A 25,128-nucleotide genomic window follows, 5' to 3' on the forward strand; every position below is an offset into this window, starting at 1 on the left:
GTAAACCCAGATAAGCAAACACTGTTTAAACCAATCAACTTTTATCTTCATGTCTGTGTTTGCATGCAGGTTAGAGATCATTTCCCATCTCTTGATAGAAAGCTGTATTGACTATGAGGCTGAACTTAGGGGCCTTCAGTGGCTACCCATCCCTGAATGTGATGCAACATGGAAGAATGACGGAATATGAGCAAATAGTGTAAACAAAGCAGCAGGCCGTCATCCAGGCACACAAAGATATTACCTGATGAACTGAGGCTCAACCCAAACCGCTGCTCTGGGACAGCTGCATGTCACGTCCATCAGGTGTTGTGTCACGGTTTGACATCAGTGGCGTTATGTAAAGCCTTATGAAAGCTATCCTGGCAACAGAGAATACAGGTGAAGTCTCTGCACGTTAGATAGCCGTTACTATTTACACACTGTTTGCATTTCACTTCTTAATTTGGCTACTCAGAGCAAGTTTTTAATGTTCTGCTCATTGTTGTCGGGTAACCCATGATTGAGAGCGCTCCAAGAAACACTCAGGAAGACCACGTGTTGGCACGGGCTGCGTTGCATACCTAGTGCTGGTGCATTTGGGGCAGAATCTGAGCTCTTTTTCTTCCTCTCTCACGCTTGTTGCCACCTGGAACGGAAAGCGTTATCAAACCCAAGTCGTGTGTGAGCTATTAAAAGGTGGCCTCCTTTTTCTAGGTCATTACCAAAAAAGAATGGATGGATTCTAGTTATGAATATCCAAAATTCTTGACAGAGAGGGATGAGAATGGAGAGGCATATTTCTAGCCTGAGGGAGGTTGGAGGGAGCGGGTGACGAATGGGAGGAGGGGAGCAAAAGAGGGCGTATTTATGGTGGATGAGGTGGAAAGGGGGGGTATGATTGTGAATGGTACAATCTAGGAAGGGAAAAAGGGGAAGACAGAGGCTGGTTGTGTGTGCTGTCTGAGGAAAGAGGGACACGACAGTTAATAGAACACAGCGCAGAAAGATCTTGTGATGGGGGGTCACGAGAAATAAATCAGACATCAAGCCGGAGAGCGATCCTGTTGCTTCCTTTTACTACACTGAGGCTGCAGCCTCACAAAGAATATGCTCTGTGTTTGACTCCCTTTGTTGGCTGCACAATCATTTTTTGTGAAGAGCTTGGAGAAAGTTGTCTATCTAGTCTTGTTCAGTTTGTCAAAGGAGATGAAAAACTCTAATGTTGTAGTTTGAGATCAAGGCAGTTTCACCCCACATTTCCAGTGTTATGAACCCCCTGATACTGACCTAGGTCCTGCTTCTTTTTTCCCCTCTCCACCAAAGACCTCTTTGGAAGCCAAGGCCCATCTTTCTCTGTGCTACGCCAAAAGATGAAGAGCACAGAGCAAGCCTGAGGGGCTCGCAGCTATATTTACTGTCTGCTACGAAAGAGAGGAGAGAGAGAGTAAGGCGGATGGGAGGGGTTTCAAAAAAAAAGGAAAAAGAAGAAGAAAAAAAAACACAGGAATGAAAAAAGAGAGGGAGACAGAGGAGGGGTTGCTATGGTGACGGAAATATGGCTGCTCTTCAAAAACCTTGAATGTAGGTGGTTGTGAGATGAGTGTGTGTGTTTTTTTCCTCCTCGTCTTTCCCTTTCAGTTTTGCAGATATTATGGACATGCTGGATCCTTTTTGATTTCATCGAGGACTCAAATGCCATCAGCCTTTCTTGTGGCCTTAGGGGAGTGCTTCTGGGCATATAGAGCATACATAGGGTGAAATGTGGGTTAGGCCCAGTAGAACACCCCCCTCCCCCCAGCAAATTTGTTCATTTGGCATTTAGAAAACGTGAGTTGCATCCCTTTTCAGGACTGATTTCCCCCCCTAAAATCAAGCGTGGACTTGTGACTAGAGGCAGAGTAAGTGTTTCAAAGTGTGCAACTATAATCCAAAGCCTTTTCTTGGGTTCCTTACCATATGTGTAAATCTGGAGAGCTGCCATCACTAGAAATATTGCGATGATCTTACAGCCAGAATTGGACTCAGGAGGGCAGAGGAGGATCACTGGAGGAATGCAGCCTTTCTGACATTGACCCCAGCCGTCACCTTTCAGGAGAGCTGGTTTTAGTGTTAGATCCTGAATGTAGGGCAAGTTGTCTTAATCATCTTCATTAAATTAGCTCCCATCCCCCCCTCCGCCTCTTCTCTTCTCCCTGGAAACATTTTTGATTCCTCTGCCTTCAAAATTGTGTGATAACATGCATGGGACAAAGAGGCTTTTACGACAAGCAGTCGTAACCAGTTTAGTTAATCAACTTGTAACTCCAGCAGAAGGCTTCCATAACATGATAAAACCATCTTACATGAGCATCCCATGTTAATAGAGTTTTAGGAAAAGAATAAGACTATTTCTTTGGTTTGGCTTTACCAAGCGGTGCCCATTTGACCTTCTTATTAATTTTCACAGATATTTATGAGTACTAATTAAATGTCTGACTCACAAACAGACTGCTGCATGTTCTTGGAAAGTTTTCGGTCATCATTTGGCCTTTCATGGAGCATCTATCTTGGGTAAAAGATTTGGCTTGATGTAATCATCTTGGCACAAGTGAGAAGCCTCGTTTCAGAACGAGTTATCCTCTAATTGGAGGAGAAAGTGGAGTTGTGCCCAATAGGAGTTTGAATGAATAAAATCTTGGTACTAAACCACATCGCTGTGGCACAAACTGACACAAAGCAATCCTTGTCTTTGATTCGCTGCAAGTGAACGTTTAACAGGTATGAGCTGGAAAGAATTTAGGAGTATATTACTGTATATCATGAATTCAACTGCATGTCTGTAAAGTAGCTTATGACTAGAAGCAAACTTTAGCCACCTCAGCTTAAAAATATTTTTTTACATCAATCATTTAAGAGAAAAAGAATTAAAAACATTTGAGCTCAAATGAAAGAGATGTAAAACTTTATTATAGTTGTAAAAATGAGGGATGTAGTCTTGTAATACTTGACGTTTTTACCAGCAGAGAACACTTTGTGCTTTTAGTTTATCCTTTTAAACAACAGTAGCTGAAAAAACGACTGGTTATTTCTCACATCCTCATGGTACGATGTGCATCACAAAACAGAGGCCACATAAGATGCGTATCATGACACATGTTGATTTGGGATACTAAGCATTTCGTAATAAGCATGTCCTTTACTGAAGTCGCTTCTGCAGCTTGATTTTATTATCGAGAATAACAGAAAAGGTATAGTTTTACGATTCTTATATTTTAAAACGATTAAATTCAGAGCCTTCATTATCGGTCCCGCTGTTCCACTTATGTCTTTACAAATAAAGCATAAAGTGCTGCTTATGATCTCCTGATCCCATTTAGTAGTTGACAGAATTTTTGGCTTAACAGCGTCATTCAGTGCTGGTTTGGACAACACATATTAGCCCAGTAGACCTAGCTGTTGTTGCTAACTGCTATTTAGACAGGTGTTGTGTCTCTGTTTTTCTTTGTTTATTGCACAGTTTGCATGACTTATGCCCAACTCCTGACTTTCTGGTGTTTGAAGAAACTCAAAATAATCCAGTATCTTTGCTTTTAGCCTGCTGGCTACATAAAGACACAATGATCCATGTTACCAGTGTGAGTACCAGATTGTTTTGGTGTGAGGCGTGTGCTGCATCATGCAGTTTGACGAATGCTGCATCTACTTTGTTAACTGCATCATAGTGAATATATTAAAACTACTGTCACAGCATCTCCAGCCATATCATTCTGTAACATCTTTATTGTTACATGTATCGCCAAGGTGCATGTGACGACATCTTGCCATATCAATTTCTTGAGCACAGGCCTAGATGAAAAAGGGGGGCATGCAGACACGGTGGAATCAAGTGAAGATCCTGAGGTTTAGAGCACATTTCATTTCAAAGCAGGAATATTGAGATAAACAAGACAGCAAACAATGTGCAAAAATCACAGACTCAAGACTGATGAATTACACAAAAAGCACAGCCACTCTGTTGCAGCCTGTAAAACAGTACCATGCTGTAAAGCTTTATACACCAATAGGTATTCATAACATTTGCTAAGAAGCAGATTTAATACCCTGCTGACTTCAAGATTGCAAGAGCCATAGAATACTTGTAACTGGAAAAAAGGCTGCTATTCTCCACAAACTCTTGTAACTTTTCCCTATTATATGGTTAACATCTGGATGTGATAACTGTCCAGGAATCACGTAAGTTTGCTACCCTTTTATCTGTATCTCTAACTCTGTATCTCTGTGTCCTATTCAGGTACGGGAGAAAGTGGCAAGAGCACCTTCATCAAGCAGATGAGGATCATTCACGGAGCGGGGTACTCAGACGAAGATAAGAGGGGCTTCATTCGGCTTGTTTACCAAAACATCTTTACCTCCATGCAGTCCATGATCCGTGCCACAGAGACCCTCAAGATCCCCTACAAATTCGAGCAGAACCGGGTAAGAATAGAGATACTCTTTAAATTTAGAACATGATTTCTACAACTCTTGCGTTTCGGTTTTGTAAAACTTTGATATTGTTAGGTAAACGTTCCATGCCTTTTACACATTAAAATCTAAAAAAATCTCAGATGCACCTCTCCTCTTCCCATACTGAATAATAAATTGTAAACAACAAACTTGTGTTAAGCACCGAGTGTCATGTATTTTTTAGCATTAAAACATTAGGCTATAAGAACTAACGCATGTAGCACTCAAAATTTCTTAGGCAAGGATGCCCCTACCCCTCCAGACCCATTTGTTAACAGCCATGTAAAAAAACAAATAAGGTTTTGTTGCTCCGAATTAAATTTTAATCAAGGCTCATCGATTTTTTTGAGTGAATTATACTGTCTTCAGTTAAAAACATATTAAAAGTTATTCCTTTATGAAGAAACAAAAATTTAATTGCATCCCTTACAGTTTCCATGGTACCTTCTCAATCTCCACCCACCCATCCTCTATGTTAAAACCTTCTAATTGCCGCTACGTTTACACACATTCATAAAGACTCTGTATGTGAAGCTTTCCAAATCTGATGCCAGAGTATTTGTACATAAGCATGCTTTTCAAACACTGACTGAGTAAAAGTGAACTATTTTCAGGTGGTCTGAGCACAATACAACTCCATAATTATGGTCTATTATTGTATGCTTCATTGGCTCTCAATTCCAGTCCTCAGAGCCCCGCTGCTCTTTTATTTTGAATCTCTAATGAGGACTGATTTACACCTGGGATACAAGGTGAATGTAGTCCACTCCTCAGTAGGAAACACTTCTTCACATGGACCAGGGTTCAGAGTCAGTGGTCTACAATCCTCTTAATATTATGAAGAGAAAGAGCTTATGTGAAGTGAACTGAAAACTGCAACTGAAATTATTGTAACACAGCAAAGACGGCCTTGTTTCTCTGAGATGGCATGAATGAGTAAATATTAGGTGAAGACAACCAGAAATGTTCTTGTTATCACAGGGAAACAGTGTATAAAGAGTATAAATATCTGTCCCATTCAGGCCCCCATACCATAGATTTTTACCCCAAATATTTAGCATATGAGAAGTTGGTAATTGCCTTTAAGCAGATCATTTATATACTGTATACAGTGTCTAAAAAAAATGTGGATGTTTTCCCTTTTTATTGATTTTAAAAATCAATCATTATCAATACAATTTAAATATTTTGTCAAAAAACAAATTACCAAAAAAAAAAAAACCTCTTTAGTCTCAAAGTGTAAACAGATTTCAACATAATAATGTCAATTTAACAAAAGTGACTGACTTAATTCAATGGAGGTCCAGCCAGTTGGTGGTACTAGTCTCACAATTAGTGAAATAGGGATCACCTCAGTGTAGTGAATGTGTCTCAAGTGATTGCATCATAAAAGACACCTGTGTCTGAGAGATCCATTCACCGGTTAATCACTATTCCCGGCCACCAGTACACCATGAAGACAAAAGAACTCTCCAAGCAACTCAGAGAAAAGGTTGTTAAATTGTAATTCAGGGGATAGATACAAAAGAATATTTCCAAGGCACTGAACAGTATAAATCTGCCTAGATCAGGTCGTCCTGGGAGAAGATTAATTCTCCAGTAAGACAATGACCCGAAGCATACAGCGAAAGATACACAGAAATGGTTTTAAAAAAAAAACAAAAAAAAAACAAGGTGACTGTTCGGGAGTGGCCTCAGAGCCAGAGCCCAGACCTCAATCCAGTAGAGAATTTGTGGCTGGACTTGAAAAGGACTGTTCACACATGATCCCTGTGAACCTGACTGAGCTTGAGCAGTTTTACAAAGAAGTGGGGCCGTGCTACACTTCAGCTTGAAAGAACACTAATGATTGACCAATCGATTACAGCAGTTACTGAGTTGCTGAACTGAACGTCTGCTGTTTCTCTCTAACATTACTCTTTTTTTTTCTTTTCTAATTTTACTGTCAGAGTGTTTTGTTTCTCAATGATACATTCACAAAGTCAAGAATGTTGTTGTCAGACCTCAACAGTATTTTCCTGTGTCTCACAGTCCCATTTCACAACATCAGTTTCATTGATCTTCTTTAACTTTGCCATATGGTTAGTTTACATTGGTGACTGCTGCATGCAGAGCACTTCACATACGTCATGGAACAAATCATAGGAAGTTGGACAAAAATCAAATCTACCAGACTCTCGGTTGGGAGGTCCTGAAGTGTCTCAGATGTACTCTGGATTGTCGTCCACTATGGCACACTACACAAGATGAAACAACTGATTTATAAGACAAAGGGTCTCAAAATCCCAGGACTTAAATGGGGCTAAAACTGTATTAAAAATGTGTCAAATGACCTTAGCTTTAGTGGACTGGGCCATCTTGCTTTTTCCACTTAACAAGAGGACTAATAGTTTAAAGGAGACATATTATACCCTTTTAAGACAAGCTTAAATTGGTCTCAGAGGTCCCCAAAACATGCCTGTGAAGTTTGTTGCTGAAAAAACACTCCAGTATAGGATTTTTGTACATTTAAAACCCCCTCTATTTCAGTCCTTCTCAGAACGAGCCGTTTCTGTGGCTTTAAATGGTAATTAGCTGTCTGACTCCACCCCTGACCACACCCCTCTCAGGAAATGAATGCAATACTCCTGGTACTACACACACTTTTATCCAACGTATAGAACTTGACTGGGATTCGAACCATCAACCTGGGGGCGGGTGCTAAATCTGAGAACAACTTGTTTCAGCACACATTTTCTGAAAGTTGGAGAAAGAGAGGGGGAGAGGGAATGGATTTTTCTGGTATTTGAGGGGATTGTGGACAGGCCAGGGGCACATATTTGTGTTAGAAAAGTCTGAAAAGGTGATTTTTGCATATTATGTCTCCTTTAAAGAGGGGGTCTCCGTCTAAAAGTTGAGAACAACTTCCAAATCAGAAATACATCTCCCGTTAAAGATTTGTGTGCCTTTGATTTAAAACATGTATACATAATAACCATTAGTGAAGGAAGAGCAGATGATCTTGTTGCTATGTGCAGTAAATAATTGGTTCATAGATCTGATAGAAACATTGAAGGCATCTGTCTACAGTGCTAATTAAAAACAGAAATTTGATACAGCACAATAGAACCAGACAGGCCGCTGGCAAAGTGATGGAGCGTGTGTAATGAATAAATAAAGATTTGAAAATTAAATATCACTCTGGGATTAAAGTTAACTACTATTTGGGGTTGGGAATCATCCTATCTATCAAGCCTATTAAGAGTGGGTCACATTCTCCTTTTTCTCTATAAATAAACCTTAGTTCTGTTGTCCTGATTGCATTCATTTATACACCTCCATTTTTTTTTCATCTGGACTTCTCATGAGTTTGTCTTTGGAAAAAAATGCAGTTAGAGAAGGGGATGCATGCAGTTTTTCTAGCAAAAATCTTCTCTTTGGAATATGTGGGCAACGAGGATCAGCTACCAGGTGGAAACCGATATCGCCACATCTTCAGCTATTGTTTGAATATAATAGCTATTGTTGTATTGTCAGCTATTCATTTGAATAACTGACGTCTGTTTCTAGGCACCACATCATCTCCACCTCACTTCAAACTTACTCATCATCTCCACTCCTCTGTGCTCATCACCTCCTCTGTTTTTGTCTTTATAGTCTAACGCCATGCTTATCAAGGAGGTGGACATCGAGAAGATCAGCAACTTCGACCATCCCTACATCGCAGCTATCAAAAGCCTTTGGGCCGACCCTGGGATCCAGGAGGCCTACGACCGCCGCAGAGAGTACCAGCTTTCTGATTCCACTAAATAGTACGTTTGTGTGTCTCTGCTTGTGTTGTGATAAGGTGACAATTCCATAATATACTCATGTAAATTCTGCAATAGGAACAAAATTAACCCTTTTTTTTAGTTAAATAGATTGTTTTGCTAATGTTTATATTGACTCTTGACAGTCCTAGGCTAGTTTCTTTTCAGACTTTAATTTTGAGAGATGATAGCATTTATGTAAAAGCTCTGAATTTGTCAATAAGGTTGACCAAACTTTTGATACTTTTCAATGCTATGAGTTCTAAACCATTAGAACCTCACTGATGTTAATACTTCTAAACTTGAGTCATATTTCTAACAATTGCTCCTGCACTCCCTCTAAGTTTCACATTTATTTGATCTGAGAACATGCAGGACTTTTGCTCATAATTTTTCAAAATTATACAGCACTTTGCACAATTTAAAGGCATGTTTAAGTGAAAATATTGAGGCTGACGTTAGGCATGTAATGGTGAGTAAGCCCGTCTGAGGGCACCATCGGGCAGGATGTAGGGATGGGCACAACCCCGGTTGTGCTCTGGATGTACTTGGATATGACCAGGGTAGGGAACATAATCTGTTGAAAAAATATCAATGTCTACACCTTTTGGGTGGAGTTAGGAGTGGATGTGGCAGGTAAGAATGGACTAATATATCATCTAGGCGGGTAGTGGAGTTGCAACAAGTTGTGCTGTGGATGTCCCAAGGGCCTGAAAACTGATGGTGGTCTCCAAGTGCATCACTAGGAGTGAAAAGGCCCAAACAACAAAGATGTCATCAAGCTTGACCTTGGCTGCAGAGCAATTCATGTGTTGAGCTTGACTCTGGCTACCCCAACCCCTTCTCCCAGTTTGTGCCACATTGTGCCCTGTGGCGAATCCCTAGCATCCTACATGCCTAAAACTTATAACTGTAAATAAGAAACTACAGAGGAGGGTGCCTAGCACTTGTTTTCAAGACAGATATTGATATTTGTAGAGAGGGGAGGGGGAGTGCTAAAATGTCTAAAACATGTCTGTAACTTGTAATCAGGGTCAGGTGCTCTTCAGGATGAGAGAACAAACATAAATCAGAAAGAAATGAAAGAACGACTTGCCAGATTATTTGCTAATAGAAATGGCAATCAAAGATGTGAGGGACTCTGATGTGATAAAAATCTTTTAATAACCAGGGGTGTGCACATGTTTTGACTTAACAAGTCTTCATAAGAAACTATTCAACTAGAAAGAAAATACTGGCATGTTTTCTGCTCTTGTTTATAAACTACTATGCTACCCCTCATTACAAGAGTTAATTTTGACATCTATTTTTATTTTAGTCTTAGTCTTTAGACTAAAATGCCTTTAAAGTTTTAGTCATATTTTAGTTATTTCTATCCTTTGTAGTTTTTAATCTAGTTTTAGTTCATAAAAAGTCCTCACATTTTAGTCTTTACTTTTAGTTCAAGTATTTATTCTTTTGCCTAAATCTGATACTAAGTCATGGTAGTTTGATCTATGCACTCTGCCAAACCTGGAGTCCCTGCTTCCTACACTTTAGAGGCAGAAGAGCTACAGATGCACTGTATTTTGACAGATTTACTCACAGCGGAGAAATATCTTGGATTTTGACTGTCTGGCAAAAGCTAAATTACATTTTAGTTTCCTTTTAGTCATCTCGGCAAAAAAAAAAAAAAACTTACTTTTTGACAGTTTTAGTCACCAAAGATCTGTTTTCACTAGTTTTAGTCTAGTCTTTCTCATATAAAAAAAAAGGCTGTTGACGAATATTTTTTGTCAACAAAATGAACACTGCTCATTACATTATGCTGCTCTTTAAAATAAAGTGGATGGTAAAAATGAGAGTGGCTTTTAGAGTTTGGAATCCACCAGCCACTGTGGCAGGAAGGCAAAACAAGTGAATTTCCAACCCTACCACAGACTCTATTTGCAGATATTCATATTGTTTGATGTCACTGGATTCATTGAAGTTTAAGATTCGGCTATTGCAACACCCTTATTTGCCAGAATTTTGCTGAGTTGCTGACACCAAAGTTCACATGTTGGGCAGGCACCAGTTGTTGCCAGAGATCAGAGCTGCTTTCTAGAGTCATCAGGGTGTGTTTGGATGTGTGGTTTGTGGCAGCTTGTATGTATTCTCTGTTTGAAATGGCATGGTTAGTTTTGTAACATGCTGGGCAGGGCAGCACGAGGCCATAGGCGTCATGTGCAGACAAATTTCAAAACATATCCACCAATTTCACAAGTCTTAAAAAATTCTACACACCAACAGAGGAAGAGATTTATCTTTATTAATGGCTTAATGTCATTAGGGAGACATGCACAACAAACCACAGGTTTAACACAACAATAAAGTGTTGCCAAATTTGCCAGATGCTTGTTTTTGTGGGTGTGTTTGCCACAACTATAGTGTGATTATATGTAACCCCAGGCTGAACAGCCACAGGCACTTGATTCTCATTTTTCTAGTGCCCCCTGGCTGTGGTCTTGCTGTACTGCAGTTTAACCGTGCTTCATTCCTTGCTATTTTAGGAGTATGTATGCATGTATGTTAAATAATTACTTGCATTTGATTGTTTTTGAGAGACTGACAAAGATTTGAAAATGTTGCATATGTATATTTCAGTGTTATCCACACTGCTGTAATATGTATCTCCAGTTACCTTACTGATTTAGACCGTGTGACTGCGGAGGGATACGTTCCCACCCAGCAGGATGTGCTGAGGGTCCGTGTTCCTACCACGGGTATTATAGAGTACCCGTTTGACCTGGAGAACGTCATCTTCAGGTACCCTACTTGTCCATGGCACCAGGACAGCAGCCACCATAGTTACAGGACAGAAACCACTGATGACTGTCGGGCTGTTAACTACAAAAATAACATCACAGCTATCTTCTCATTTCAAACTTGCATAACTATGGGGAAACACATTTCCCTCGCATATCTGGAAAGAACAAGTAGTCCTAAAAATTAAAGATAATGTTGTGTTTTAATTAAGAAAGGTCTGTGGGGCCTCATTGATCAACCTGATTTATGAAACAGTGGTTTGTGTTCATAGTTGTGCTGAAGTTCTGGCTCCAGGACACAAACTTAAGGCGGGACATGCTGCACTGAAGCATGTGGGGAGCAGCAGCCACCAAACAGAAGAAGGATTAGACAGTGATGTCAGAGAATCTCCAGGAATTGTTATACAATCACTAAAGCGATTAGACATAGTGAAAACCACATAAACTCTCGAAAGTGTAAAAATGACTGCATAAATTTATTTTCCTGGTCTTTTTGATATCATACATGTTCAAACCTTCCTTCTGGATTCAAGGTGCTGCTGAGGTCACTGCCTCTCCTGTCACTGAAGCCTCCTCACTGTCTAAAAATGTCATCCACAATGCAAATTAATATGATTAAAAGGAGAGCCTTGTTGGTTTTCCAGATAGTGTTGGTGGAACAGTGACACTAACTAACACTTTCTGAGATGGGGCCTTTTTATTCTGTGAAACTTCCTCAACAGGACTCATCCACACTTCCTGGAATGGCACGGGGGTTTGCGGTAATTGCCTGTCACGCTTTATATAACTGTTTTTCTGTCTTTTCTCTCTCCTTATCTCTCTGTTTTTTCCTCCCCTCGACCGGCCTTCCTGTAGTTATCTTTCCGATCTGGATCGTATTGCAGATTCCAACTATCTTCCAACTCAGCAGGATGTGCTCAGGGTGCGCATCCCCACTACAGGAATCATAGAGTACCCGTTCGACTTGCAAAGCATCATTTTCAGGTAGACAGACGCCTGTTGTGGCTCAGTCTCTCCTTGTTTTGATATGACATCCCGTACTTGCCAACATTTTCAATGCTTTTTTGATGCTATGTGTTTTTAAACAATCCAACCTATTATATTTCCCATCAATAGTATGGAAAAGTACGGAAACTCTAAATAGAACTACATCTGTTTCATGACAAGTGTATAGGTGAGGAAAAGCTCCCTCACATTTGCTGACTCTCTGAATTGCAAGAAACTGCAAATTTTTTTTGCAATTTAGAAGCGTTTCCCTGCTTAAGAACAAAAACATACTTAATATTGGGCACTTATGACAGCCATGGCATCAAATCAGGTATTGATATCCTTTGATTTTGAAGTTCTTGTATTGTGACTACCCTATCTTATACATCATCTTTTTTTTGTTCAGAAACCATGTTTTTTTTTGTACTCTCTACATCAACGGAGCGCCATGTTCATCAGTTGGATCAAGTCTCTGTATCTCATTCTTTCGTTTAACCACTCCCTTGAGTCCTAAAATCCAAGATCAATACACGCTTTCCTTTTCCTTCTGCTACCAAAGACAGGAGTGGCACCACACTAAACACAGTCCCCCCAAAGTCCTACATTCTGGTGCCCGCTCTCTGTAAATGGGTCACCTCCTCTTCCTCCTCCTCTCCTCTCTGGCTGGCAGAAGAAACGAGGTCGTCCTCTCCACGCTGGAGGAATGTTATTTTTGGGCAGCAGGTCCTGCAGGGCCTGTATTGGCCCCGGGTCTCTGTGGACCACAGTGGACTGGGCCACCACTAGAGGGCAGCCTTGCTTTGTGAACTGCACATACTTTGTGCAGCCCTCTCAGAGAACGTGTCACAACCGGTCTGGTGTCTTGTACCTCTGAATCAAGAGGTGAAAAGAAACTCATAGTTAGGCGTCAAGTTGATGCCACGCTGTTTTATAAATAGCTTCCGTTCAAAAGGTCTTAACTGGAAAGATTTAACCAAATCAGCCGTCACAAATGAAGGCTTAATGAAACTGGGACTTTAACTCCCTGACGAGAGATGGATGACCTTGTCAAGGAGAAGCTGGAACAGTATGAGGATCCAGACATCTTCAGCTGTAGTTTGTGTTCATGTATGACCTCAGAGAATGCAAACCTGTTCACCTGCTGGAAGAATCAGCTCCTGACATGTTTTTCTTTGGTTAGTATAGCCAGTTAAACTTTTAAAAAATAGCACATATTGCAGAATCTAAGATCTCAGTTTGTAGCTTTTCATTAGGTGACGTATGAGGCGCCCTCAACCTCGAAAGGATCCTGCCATCAGAGGTGCCCCAGTATCTTTTGACCTCCTGTCCTCTGTGTCCTCTGTCTCTTTTAAACTGCAGCAGCCATCCTATATATTATGTTCTTTCCATTTCCCTGTTTGTCTTTTCCAACATGTTTCCACATATCCACCATTTTTTTTTTGTGTGTGGTACTTTGTCACACACTCAAGGGAATATCAGGAAAGCTCTGCTAGGGTAATGAAGGTGTTGTAAATGGAGGTGGGACAAATATGCATGTGCCAGAATATAGTTGTACTGACTCATGTGATGCAAGTACTGGACCACTAGTATATGAATCATATACCACATTGCATCGTATCATCTCACTTAGTAGGTTACCCCTCTTTTTCCACCTCTAGTTATGACCCTCTACTTTCTCTATCTGACATGAACAGAAACACAGACTGATCTTTGATCACAAACAGCTTTAAGTATTTGACAAATGAAGCTCAATTTAAGAAACTTTCCTACAGTGATAAAAGAAAAAACTTCTCATAAAGGTGACTGGTCTTCCAACTGAGGGAATAACAGAACTTCTTAAATTGAGCGTCATTTATTTCCAAACTGATCCAGGATCTGTCTGTAAATGGGGAGTTTTCATTTTTGTGGTGGCATGCATGACTCACAAGGACACAAAGGGTTATTCACACTGCTCAGTTGTTTCCTGTTTTTTAAAAAGACATCTGCCCACGTTTCTCTGAGACCAATTAGAAATGCTTGAATAAGAAGTTGGGAATTTGATCAATCCATTTTTGAAGGGCTGAATCCATCAGGAGTTCTTTTTTATAACAATTGTACTCAAAACGTGAAGTCATTGGCCCTCCGCTGATCACTTCAACATAGTTAAAATTTCCTCAACAGACACTTAATAAGGGAGTAATCTTTATTCGGATTATAGGCTGAAAACACGGAGGGGGGAAAACATCAGAGAATGTCTTTAAACATCTGCATTAAAAAAAGCTGCCTAAGGAGTTATTTTTCAGTGCATAATCAGTGTTTAAAGAAGTTCATGAGAGTGTAATTGTAAGATCATTTTCTGAATGTATTTCACAGTGAAACATCCTTATGGATTCATAACCTTCAAAATAAAAGTCATTCAACACATTAAGAATGTTAAGAAATTCTTTCTGTAGAAACAAATACCTAAATTGTTGATACATGCTAACAGTTTTCCCTGTCCTGTCTCTTGAACCGTTCTCCTTCCTCTTCTCCCTGATCCTGCTGTCAGAATGGTGGATGTCGGGGGTCAGAGGTCGGAGAGGAGGAAGTGGATTCACTGCTTTGAGAATGTCACCTCCATCATGTTCCTGGTCGCGCTGAGTGAGTACGACCAGGTCCTGGTGGAGTCAGATAACGAGGTAAGTGGACGTCAAAACGGATTGGTTTGGGGGTTTGTTACAGCTGAAACACACTGACTGCTCCTTTAATGTGTCTTCAGTAGGGACTTAACAGCGCCTTGGGAGACCAATGAACAGTGACACACACACAAAATGGTTTAGACTGCTAAAATGAATTATAAATCCCAATGTGAGGTGACTGTGGATCAGTAGGTAGAGCTGGCCTACTAGAAACCACAAGGTTGTGGGTTTGATACCCAGCTGCCACAGTCACATGTCGTTGTTTCATTGTGTTTTACACTTAACCACAATTTTCTCCCACTGCTGCTATGGTGGCTTGTAAATGTGTATAGATGTGTTTGACTGGATTACTTCATACTGATGGCCAAATCTCCGTGGCATGTGGAGTGAAAGGGGTATGAACGGGTAGGTGTGGCCTGCTGTGTAAAAGAGTTTTAAAAGTCAGACAACTAGAGAAGTAGCTAAATAAAGGCAAACAGACATTGTGACAACAGGGAAGATTTGTCAGTGGATGAAACATCACCACTGTTTCCTCTGTTTCCTGTTTAATCCATGTAGCCATGGATAAACTAGTGCCAGGTCTTTTCTCTTTCTCCATGCACATGTTATGTGCAATGTCTGTATCTAACAGAGAGGAAAAGAGACATAATAGATATGGCAGTATTTTAGGAGCTTACACCTGTTCAGTAGGTCTGAATTTTAAAAAAAATGTACTGCTGATGTCTTTGTGACATTGTTCTCTGAGCTGTTTTTTTTACTTCCATTACTTGCAGACTTAGCAGGAGTATGCTTTGCATCATTTGAAAATAACTGCTGATGTCTTTGTTGCTTGATGTTTTTGTTTTTATCAAAGGAAATAAAGTAACTCTGGTGAATGCCAGTAAGGCAAAATAAAAGTTACCCTCACAAAATCCATGAAAATCAATCCCCAAACCAGTGAAACCTACTGTATTTTGAGTTTTGTTACATCCATACTCTTATACCCCCACCTCTCTCACACTTCCTTTACTCCTCCCTCTCTGCATCAGAACCGTATGGAGGAGAGTAAAGCGCTCTTCAGGACCATCATCACCTACCCCTGGTTCCAAAACTCCTCTGTTATCCTCTTCCTGAACAAGAAGGACCTGCTAGAGGAGAAGATCTCCTACTCTCATCTGGTGGACTATTTCCCTGAGTTTGACGGTGAGGTCATCAAACTTGTCATAAATGTACTTAATGTAAAATGAACAGTTGGATGGCATTCACGTGGATTAATGAATGTGTTTTAAGAGTATATACAAAGTGGTAACGACAGCCACAAAAACAACAGAGAAGCATGATTGGCCTCCCAGAGAAACATGTTTCCACTGCTCCGTAGTCCAGCATCCACGTGCTTTAGACCAGTGGTTCTCAACTGGGCCAGCCAGAAGACCCACCACCTACTGTAATGTGAAGTAGGGACCCAAATGTCTGATATTTTGAAAATTAATTCACCGAAAAATGCTGAAATTTGGACCTTAGAAGAAACACAACAGAGAGCTTAAAAAAGAAACTGGCTTTCTGGGTTGACATGCACGCAATCAATTTATTTCACAATGCAAGATGAGATTTCATGAGAATTATGAGGCTCAAAAATAACCTTCAGTGGAAACGCATTCAAAGTGCAGTTGTGCTTAGTAAAAATTTTAGAAATATCGCATTTATTTTGCAAAAACTAATGAAAACGCAGCTACTGAGCTTTCATATCCCATTTTGATCACAAATATTTGCAAATAGAGACTGCATGGCATAGGTGCTTGATTTTATACATCTGTGGCAAGGCGTGCGATTGAAAAATCCATCCATCCATTTTCTATACTACTCGTCCCGTTGGGGGGGTCATGGGGGGGGGCTTTAGCCTATCCCAGCTGTAATTGGGCGAGAGGCGGGGTACATCCTGGACTGGTTGCCAGTCGATCACAGGGCTGATTGTAACATGAATCTTTTTTGTCCATATAGTGTTTTATAGCTTGTATCTTAATATCTTGAGATAGTGGCCAAAACACTCATTATCATGGCAAAATGAAGAAAGATAAAATACACAGATGTATGTTTGCTCAGGGCATCCAAACACCTCTTTGTCACCATTATTTTTTCCCCAGGCACACATTTGCATCCCGTTTTTCTCTCCCAGTCCTCTCAAGAACCACAGGTATAAATCGGCTAAAGACTGAACATTGTTAGCAGCTTCCCTCTGTTTTCAACCTTTATGCTAAGTGGCGCCACGCCTCCCTTCCTAAAGTTCTGTTCTGGTTGCGCTGATATGATTGCTCTGATAATAGTATGGCTCAAGCAGATTGCTTGTTCAGCTCAAGGTTCCTGCCCGTTAAAGGGAAGGTTTTCCTCGCCACTGTAACAAGGCTAAATACTGCTAGTGCTCATCTCATGGTGATTAGCATTGGGTCTTTATGATAATACGTTAGAGAGTAGAGTCTAGACATGCCCTCTTTGTAAAGTGTCTTTAGATAACTTCAGTCATGAGTTGGCGCTATACAAACAAAGATTGATTGACTGATAAATTTATTTTTCCCTGTTGCCAACCTTGTTTAAACCAGTTTTTTTGTCTCTGTGTCCCAGGTCCTCAGAGAGATGCACAGGCTGCGCGGGAGTTCATCCTCAAGATGTTTGTGGACTTAAACCCCGACAGCGACAAGATCATCTACTCTCACTTCACGTGTGCCACGGACACTGAGAACATCCGCTTTGTGTTTGCGGCTGTAAAAGACACCATCCTACAGCTCAACCTCAAAGAGTACAATCTGGTGTGAGGGCTCTCGTACGACGCACGTCTCCTCCCCATTGCACAAATGCTCACCTCCTTTTGGAAAGTGCGCTCGACTCCACACGCATTACACACTACACACCATGCCGGCTCACACACACAAACACACACACCAACAGAGCCCTTCACCCTCCCCGCCCCACCCTCGGTACCATACATTCACAAACCCTCCCACCTGCAAAACGCCGCCCCTCCTCTTTCACCAAAGCTCCCTCTTCCTCCTTCGCTCGGCAGCTTGTTGTGTCAGAGTCCTCGCTCCTCCCAAAGCTGCTCCGTGTGTCAGGTTTGGCTCTGGCACGTTGAATCTGGCACACAAACCTTTCACACGGCTGACTTTTTGGGGCTTTGTTGTATCGTGTGTGGTGTGTGTGTGTGTGTTTTTGGGGCAGCATCTAGAGGAGCTGTCGTCTGGAGTTGAACCTCCCCTCAGCTGCGTGAGATCATATCCTCCACCATGTCCTTGTTGAGCTCACATCCATGTGGAGGGAAAATGGAATTTATACCTCCTCAAAAAATGACAACGGACCAGCGAGCAGCCTCGCGAAAGAAAGGCCGCACACCGGATACAAGGGGGACGGGGCTGAGGATTCTGTCTCTACCTTGCATCTATGAATGTACCCACCAGTGTGAGCATCGCAATCGCAAAAAAACCTAGAAATATATATTATGAAGTAATTGCATATGTAAACACACTTAAGACAAAAAGCACGAGAGGGCAAGACATAGCTAATCAAAATCTGTTAATTGCTGAGATTTTATAAATGTTTTTAACAATAGAAATTTGTTGCTACGTCTACTTCTATTTAACAAATAACAGCTAAAAGGAATGGTGATACAAAGTGGTAAGAAAATCTTTAAAACTTTGCAAAACAAAGACATCTAAAAAGAATTTACTTGACGTACGTATCCTTTAAAGAATTTTTTGTGGGATTTTTGTGTTTTATATCACATCGCTTCCCTCCTCCAGATGTTTTCTGTATGGATTCACAGGGACAGCATCTGACTCTGTCACCCCTGAACCCTTAAAACAGAGTATGTTAGAGGAGTCTAGGCTGCTCTGTGATTGGTGGATGTGGAGGGGAGTGTGATGTCATCAGTGTTAAACAGCCTCCCAGAGCACACCTGCAGCTCCGGCTGCGAGTAGCTTATTCAGCAAGATTAAAAAAGCTGTAAATGAAACACAACCTACACATCCTGTGATGTGAATGGAATCCATGCAGTAACATCCCTGCTAACATCACACCTGCGTCACTCAGCCGTCCAATCAGACTCACTTCCTGACGGTGACATCACATCAGGATGTGCTTCTGTTTACTTTATTTTTTCTTACTGTATAGTCACTTTGTTTATAATATTGCTTGCTGTTGAGTGGTGAGAGGGAGGGTGGGTGAGGCTATGAACCTTTCACAGAAAGCGCACTATGAAGTCTGCAAACGTTTGTGTATATTTGTTTGTACATACATATACACAAAACACTCCTGTACAAAAACGCTCTGTGGTACACCATCTTTGGCATAAAAACGGATGAAAAAATAGACAAAAAAAGTATCAAAATCTTCATTAGCATACAGTTTTTTCCTGAATTTCTGGTAGTAGTGATACTGTGATTCTGGATTTTGTTCACTCGATTAATAGGACTGCACAGAGCTGAGCGGTTGTTGAGGAGCAATAGTCCAAGAAAAGAGGTTCCTCCCAACCAGCCTCTCGACTTCACACTACTGCAGCAGCTCTGGCTCCTCCTAGAGCTGGCATAAAAAAATATCTTCACAGTATGGTGACAAGATGATTTTAAGAGTAATTAAAGATTTTTTTTATTTATCTAATTTATGGACCAGGTTTGAAGGTGTTGATAATTTGACTGCTTTTGATTCTGTCATGTTGAAGTGCTCCTTTTCTCATGGCGGAGCCTACTTGAGTCTGAACTGCTGTATTGAAAAAGAAAAACAAACAACAAAAAAAACGAATGTCTGGTATAGTAAGGACTTTTATCTCTGCTTTCTATTTCTTATTGAGACATTTCCAATTGTACTTTGCCATCACATCTCCATCCATGGTAATACTGTTTGGTTTTCTTTAGGAGCCCTCACATTTTTTATTTAAATTTTTTTTTTAATTAAGAAGAAACTTGTATTTCCTCTTGGTTTATAGACTCAGCGCTGTATCGCATACCTAGAAAAATGTACATTACGAACGTAGGTGGACTTTTTTATCAGTGATTGAAGACCCACGCGGTCCATGCTTGCTATTTGTAATTTAACACAACAATTTGTTGGGTTTTTTGCATCGTTAATTTCCAGTTTTTTGAGGCTTGCTTTGATAGTGCCAGTGAAGTGCAGATATACTCTTTTGGTCTTTGACCTTTTCTACAGGTGACTTATCCTTCATCGTCATTAAGGGCTATCACAGTGCATCAGACAGCGGGGAGTGGAGTGCAGGACCACAGTGAACCAAGTCATCCATTACTAATCCTCATTTAGAAATGGAGATTTCTTGCAGTATGTTCTATAAGAAGTATAGATGGGGTTTTAATGCAAACATAAGGTGTGTGTGTAGAGAGTTTACCAACACTAAGCAGTTTTCTTTCTGTATTTCTACATGTATCTGGCCCTTTGGTGACTTAAATGTACCCGGTGTCTGACTCTCAGACCTCCACTTCATCTTGTTGGTATCGCAGTGTTCTCTGTAATACCTCATTATCACTTCATACACTACTACCAGGAGAAGTATTGTGTGTTTTTTCCAAGTATTTGACAAATAGCTGACAGCCAAGTAACGACCATGCTTATGACTTTAAATGTTTTAACCCATTAACGACTAATGTGAGAGTTTTGTTGCACCATTTCCAAATCTGAGACTTTACAGCAGCTGTTGGTTTCCATTCATGCCGGTGAGGTTAAACATTGCTGATGTCGGGTCAAAACCTCCCATCTCCAAAATCCCTACTTTTCAGGGAATGAAAAAAAACAGTCTTTTTTAGATAATTAAACACTAAATGGTCATAGTTGGCATGTTTTGACTCTATTTGCTTTAAAATTTGTTAGAAACCAGCTGACACAATGTTTCGCTCATCTTCAATCCAAAATGGTTAAAGCCTGAATCTGACATTAGATTGCAGGAATCGTGCACAAAATATTAAATCTTTTGCAAGTCTGACTCCCATAATGCCTATAAGCCTTGATTGTAATATCGTACCTCATTACATTACATTAATCATTACAAAAGGTAGCTGGTAAAAAAAACTGAGTGGCTGGTAGATCTTTGAATCACCAGCCATAATAGCAGGTACACAAAAAATTCTACCCTAATTTTATTCTAAGCTTTTTAGAAGTGATGGAACCATCTAATTAGAGTAAATGCCAGATGGGAATTCTCTCATATTTAAAGTTGTGTCAACGCTGTGCCATAACATAATAGATAAATAAATTGGTTAATGAACTTAGTTATATTAGAACGTTAAAGTCAGGCTAGCACCTGATTGCTAAATAGTGTCAGCTCTAAACAATCTGGTCATCACTGCCACCTTCTTATTGAAGTTCCTGCAGGGAATTTTTATATGGTTTCAAAATAGGCTGAAATTAATACGAATGACTACATATGACCTAAAATAGCAAAAAAAAAAAAAAAAAAAAAAAAAAGACGATCAGCCACAAGATAAAATGTTTCTACAAAGTCATACTCTTTAATGACGGGAACTGTTGTTGCGGGGTAGGTGTCGAATGAAATGTCCAATGGTTGGACGGCGGCATTTTTTCTTTTTTTCCTCACTGCAATGAGGCCTGAGCATTGATATATCTGACAGCTTTCGGACAAAATTAGCAAAGAGATGAGTCACTGCTCTGTCCAAGCCCAGGAGCTTAACCTCCTGAGACCCTGCATGTACATATGAGGTCACTATTTAAGTTTGGCTTACCTACGACTCAGTAGGACATTCTGCTATTAGATTTTTTGAGATTCCATAAACGTTGGCGTGATGTGCTTGGGATGTTTGGAGAATTTGCTTTAAATTTTTTGAGAATTGTCTTGAAAATTTTAGTTTTTAGGGAGGGGGGATGTGTGCTTTGGAATTATGGTTTCTTTTGGTACTTTTATGGGGATTTGGGTGATTTATTTTCAGCATTTTGTAAACGGGAAATGGGGAATTTTCTTTGAAATTGTTCATGGAAGTTTGGGGGAATTTGCTTCAAAAGTTTTGTGAATTTGCCAGAAAATTTTCAGTAATTTTGATGGCATTTGTGGTGAAAACTGTATGTGTATCTTTAGACTTCTTCAGAAAAGTCTACTGAAATATTTGAGGAATATTTAAAAGCCACTTTGGGATATTTTTAAAGGGCTTTTTGGAAATTTAGGGGGTTTTTATGTTGTGGAAATCTGATTACATTTTCCAAGACTTCTGGAACGTTTAGTGGAAATTTACCAACTACCCAAAACTCACTCAAAATGCAGAACTAATTTGGTAAAAATTGAAAATAATATTTATATTTAGGCTGAGTTAAACAAAAGAAAAACTGAATATTTACATTTTTTTAAAAAGTAGGTTTTATTTTGTGGGGAGGGTCTCCTACATGGAGTCCACCATCTTGTATTTTTGCATGTTTAACAGAAGGGTTGAAAGAGCGTGTTTTTTTGAGTACCACCGGTTGCTGTGCTTACAACCAAAGACATGAGCATTGCAATCTAGAATCTGACTGTTAAATGTTGCTTATATTCCCAGTTTTACACACTGCACCTTTAAGTAGATTTGCTTTTATGAATGGAGACCAAAAGCTGCCAGACAGATTGGAATCAAATCAAAAACCTTGAAAATGGTCAGCAGTTTGAACACTATCAAAGTTAATGGGGCTAAAATGAATAATTTTGCCATTATGGCCTTGAACTGCCATTTTTGTCTGCTGAAAACGACCTGGATGAGAGAAGCAGACAGCCAACCATTGTTAGACTGCTGTGTTATAGAGGGCCTGGATGTTGGCTTAAAGGGAAACCAGTATGGATACCCAAGTATTACTCAGAAGTGTTGTTACTGTGTGTGGAGTGCAGCTCACTTGATGGTAAAGAACCATTTCGTATTATTAGACTTGACACTACAACTCCAGCACATGGTAAAGGGCTGTTAGTTTGGGTTTGGTAGTGTTAGCGGCCCGATGTTGCACAGCGTGTTTTATTTAATCTCAGCATAAATAAGAGCTGCAGAAAGGCAAGGCAGTCTGTGTGAAACTCCTAATTCTTTTCTCCATTACTTTTTTAAAAGCAGAGACCAGTGCAGAGAGACTGGATTGGTTTTTCACTACAACACTCTTTATTTGCACAGTATTTTTTTATTTTTGTGACACATTTAATCTCAACCTTTATATGAACTAGATAGAAGCGAGGCAGACTTCGAGACTTCTCATTTTGTCATCTGTGACAGTTTGGTTCTAACACTCTTGTTTGCACAGTGTGTTTTTAACACTACAGTTTAAGGTGGAGAGGCAGACTATGAAACTACTCATTCTTTCATTTTTTGACAGTTTTTTAGTGATGAACAGTGAAGAGAATGGAATCGGTATTTCACTACAACACTTATTTATTGCCTTTCATGCCTTGAATAGAGAGAGATGGCGTTTCTGGCCCTTTTTTTGAGGTTTCGGAGCTTGCTTTGTTGCCTTCTGGGTGGCCATGGTTGTGTGATTAAGTGGAATCAAACTTATCTCGCAGATCAGTGGGGAGTCGTTGCATATTCAAAACTTTAATCTTATTCCCCCATTTTTGTGTTTTCATTTCCTGTATAAGTGAACATTACCATAACACTGTTTTTAGGACCACTTGATTGATTTTTTTTTCCTCACTCCAATGAAACCTGAAGGTCAATTGTGTAGTGGTGTATGAATTTGCTGTTTTGTTTTCTTTTTCCTTATTTTGTATGTAAACCAAATGTAAATTATGTATTATACTGAGTGTGCCAACCCCACTCTCTCTAGAGCCAGGCTCTCTCTAAGTGCCAACGCTGTGGTCATCATCAAAGGACCACCACCTGAGATGGTCCCCCCTCCCACTTTTTAAGTAAACCACACCAGAGACAAAAAGGATAGATGATTAAGTTCACACAAAGACTTTTATTCTGTATTTAAGATTGGAGAATTAAAAGATTATCTGCTGTTTTTTTAAGAAACTGTAATTATAATTGCATGTGCTGTTTATTTTGTGTTGGAAGTGAGGGCTTTGATGTTTTCATTAAATCAGAGCCCTCGATGAAGCGGGGTTCAATCAGTTGGTTATCGATTATTGATTTACATAACTCTTGCCATATTTTTTATGTGTTTCATGTATTTGTTTCAACCACTGTTGCCTGATCCTCATTCAAACATGACTTATGATCATTGCCGCCTTCTAAGAGAAACATAATGACAAGGTATCTGTTTTAAATTGAAATAAATTTGTTCCTATACTTGCTCATGGTGTGTGTGAGTAGGTTTTATGATTTTGATGCTTTTAACTTAAAGATATTCTGAGGTGATAAGACAGCAAAGATTCAGCATCTTCAGAGTAAATGTTTCTGAATGACAGTAAATCTTAGAAATGTGTGTTGGAGCATTTTGGAGTTTTTATTCAATGAAACAGGAGATTTTCTGTGAAGTTTTCAACCTGCTTCAGATTTCATATGGCCAGAATACAGGCCTGAACACAGTAAGTTTCTGGTCAAAGCCACTGTGCCATCTAGTGGTAGGACTCCAGCATTAAATCTGCTTCAAATTCACGGACTGTTGCATGAACATGCCAGTGGTATAAGCAGCAGTAAGCCTAGCCGGCTGATCATTACTTCAGGATATTTACTTAGTATTACAGACAAAAGATAATCATGTGGTCCTTACAACCACATGGCAAGGAAAGAAAATGACAGTTACTTCTTCATGTTTGTCCAAAAGACATGACATTCAGGAGACAATAATCTCCCTATTTTACATTTTTACTTTTACAAAATATTCCCCAAAACGGTTTCTGAAAAAAACATTATGTACCAAGAATTCATTAAAAATTCAGTTTAGAGATTGCAGTCATTTAAAAACAAACAAACAAAACCCTGAAATAAGATCATTCCCTCAACTGTCCCCCTAAAAAACTTTATTTCATACCCCTGATTTTAAAAATGAGACAGAAAAAAAACTATATTTATTTTAATGATATATTTATATATAACTTAATGGGTGTTTGCCAAAAATAATAATAAATAGTCAAGGAAAAATTCAATGAGAGTTCTTCACAACTGGGAAACTTACCTTAACAAAGCAGGTGGATTGGTCAGGTTCCATGTCTGTCATCACTCAAATTCACCTAGCTGAGCTTAAGTCCTAAATGACCATCCCAGGTCTGAAAATGAACCTGACCTATCAGCTTAATTTCAAGAAATCGTGGCTGGAGGCGGGGTTTAGCTGTACTGGAAGCTGATAGCAATGGCCACTGCCAGAGTAGCGTTTAGCTCGGATGTAGCTGGTATAGCAACAGTTTTATTAGGAATTGACCACATTTCTTTATTAAAACAAGAGCAAAGAAAAGCACTGAAAGCTTTTCATGACAGAAAAGATGTTTACAGTCTTCCCCCGAAGTTGTGCTAAAAGCCGGTATAATGGCTGCTGCCTGAGTAGCGTTAAGCCCAGATATAGCCATAGTAT

At 39.9% G+C, this 25,128-nt stretch overlaps 1 protein-coding gene across 3 annotated transcripts in view; it reads left to right on the forward strand.

Annotated features, from left to right (window-relative positions):
• gna11b (guanine nucleotide binding protein (G protein), alpha 11b (Gq class)) overlaps positions 1-23,911 on the forward strand; it is a 39,286-nt gene extending 15,375 nt beyond the window's left edge. Inside the window, exons 2-8 of one of the 3 annotated variants that reach the window (XM_041812556.1) lie at positions 4,253-4,437; positions 8,104-8,258; positions 10,914-11,042; positions 11,897-12,025; positions 14,556-14,685; positions 15,714-15,867; positions 17,281-23,911. In XM_041812556.1, coding sequence (XP_041668490.1) covers positions 4,253-4,437; positions 8,104-8,258; positions 10,914-11,042; positions 11,897-12,025; positions 14,556-14,685; positions 15,714-15,867; positions 17,281-17,471 — 1,073 coding nt within the window. In that variant the 3' untranslated portion in view covers positions 17,472-23,911. The remainder of the gene's footprint in view (positions 1-4,252; positions 4,438-8,103; positions 8,259-10,913; positions 11,043-11,896; positions 12,026-14,555; positions 14,686-15,713; positions 15,868-17,280) is intronic. The other 2 variants (XM_041812558.1, XM_041812557.1) reach the window with 2 other exon arrangements.
• Positions 23,912-25,128: the final 1,217 nt, after the last annotated feature.

The sequence above is a fragment of the Cheilinus undulatus genome, linkage group 18 (genome assembly GCF_018320785.1).
Source record: "Cheilinus undulatus linkage group 18, ASM1832078v1, whole genome shotgun sequence".
Classification (NCBI taxonomy): Eukaryota; Metazoa; Chordata; class Actinopteri; order Labriformes; family Labridae; genus Cheilinus; species Cheilinus undulatus.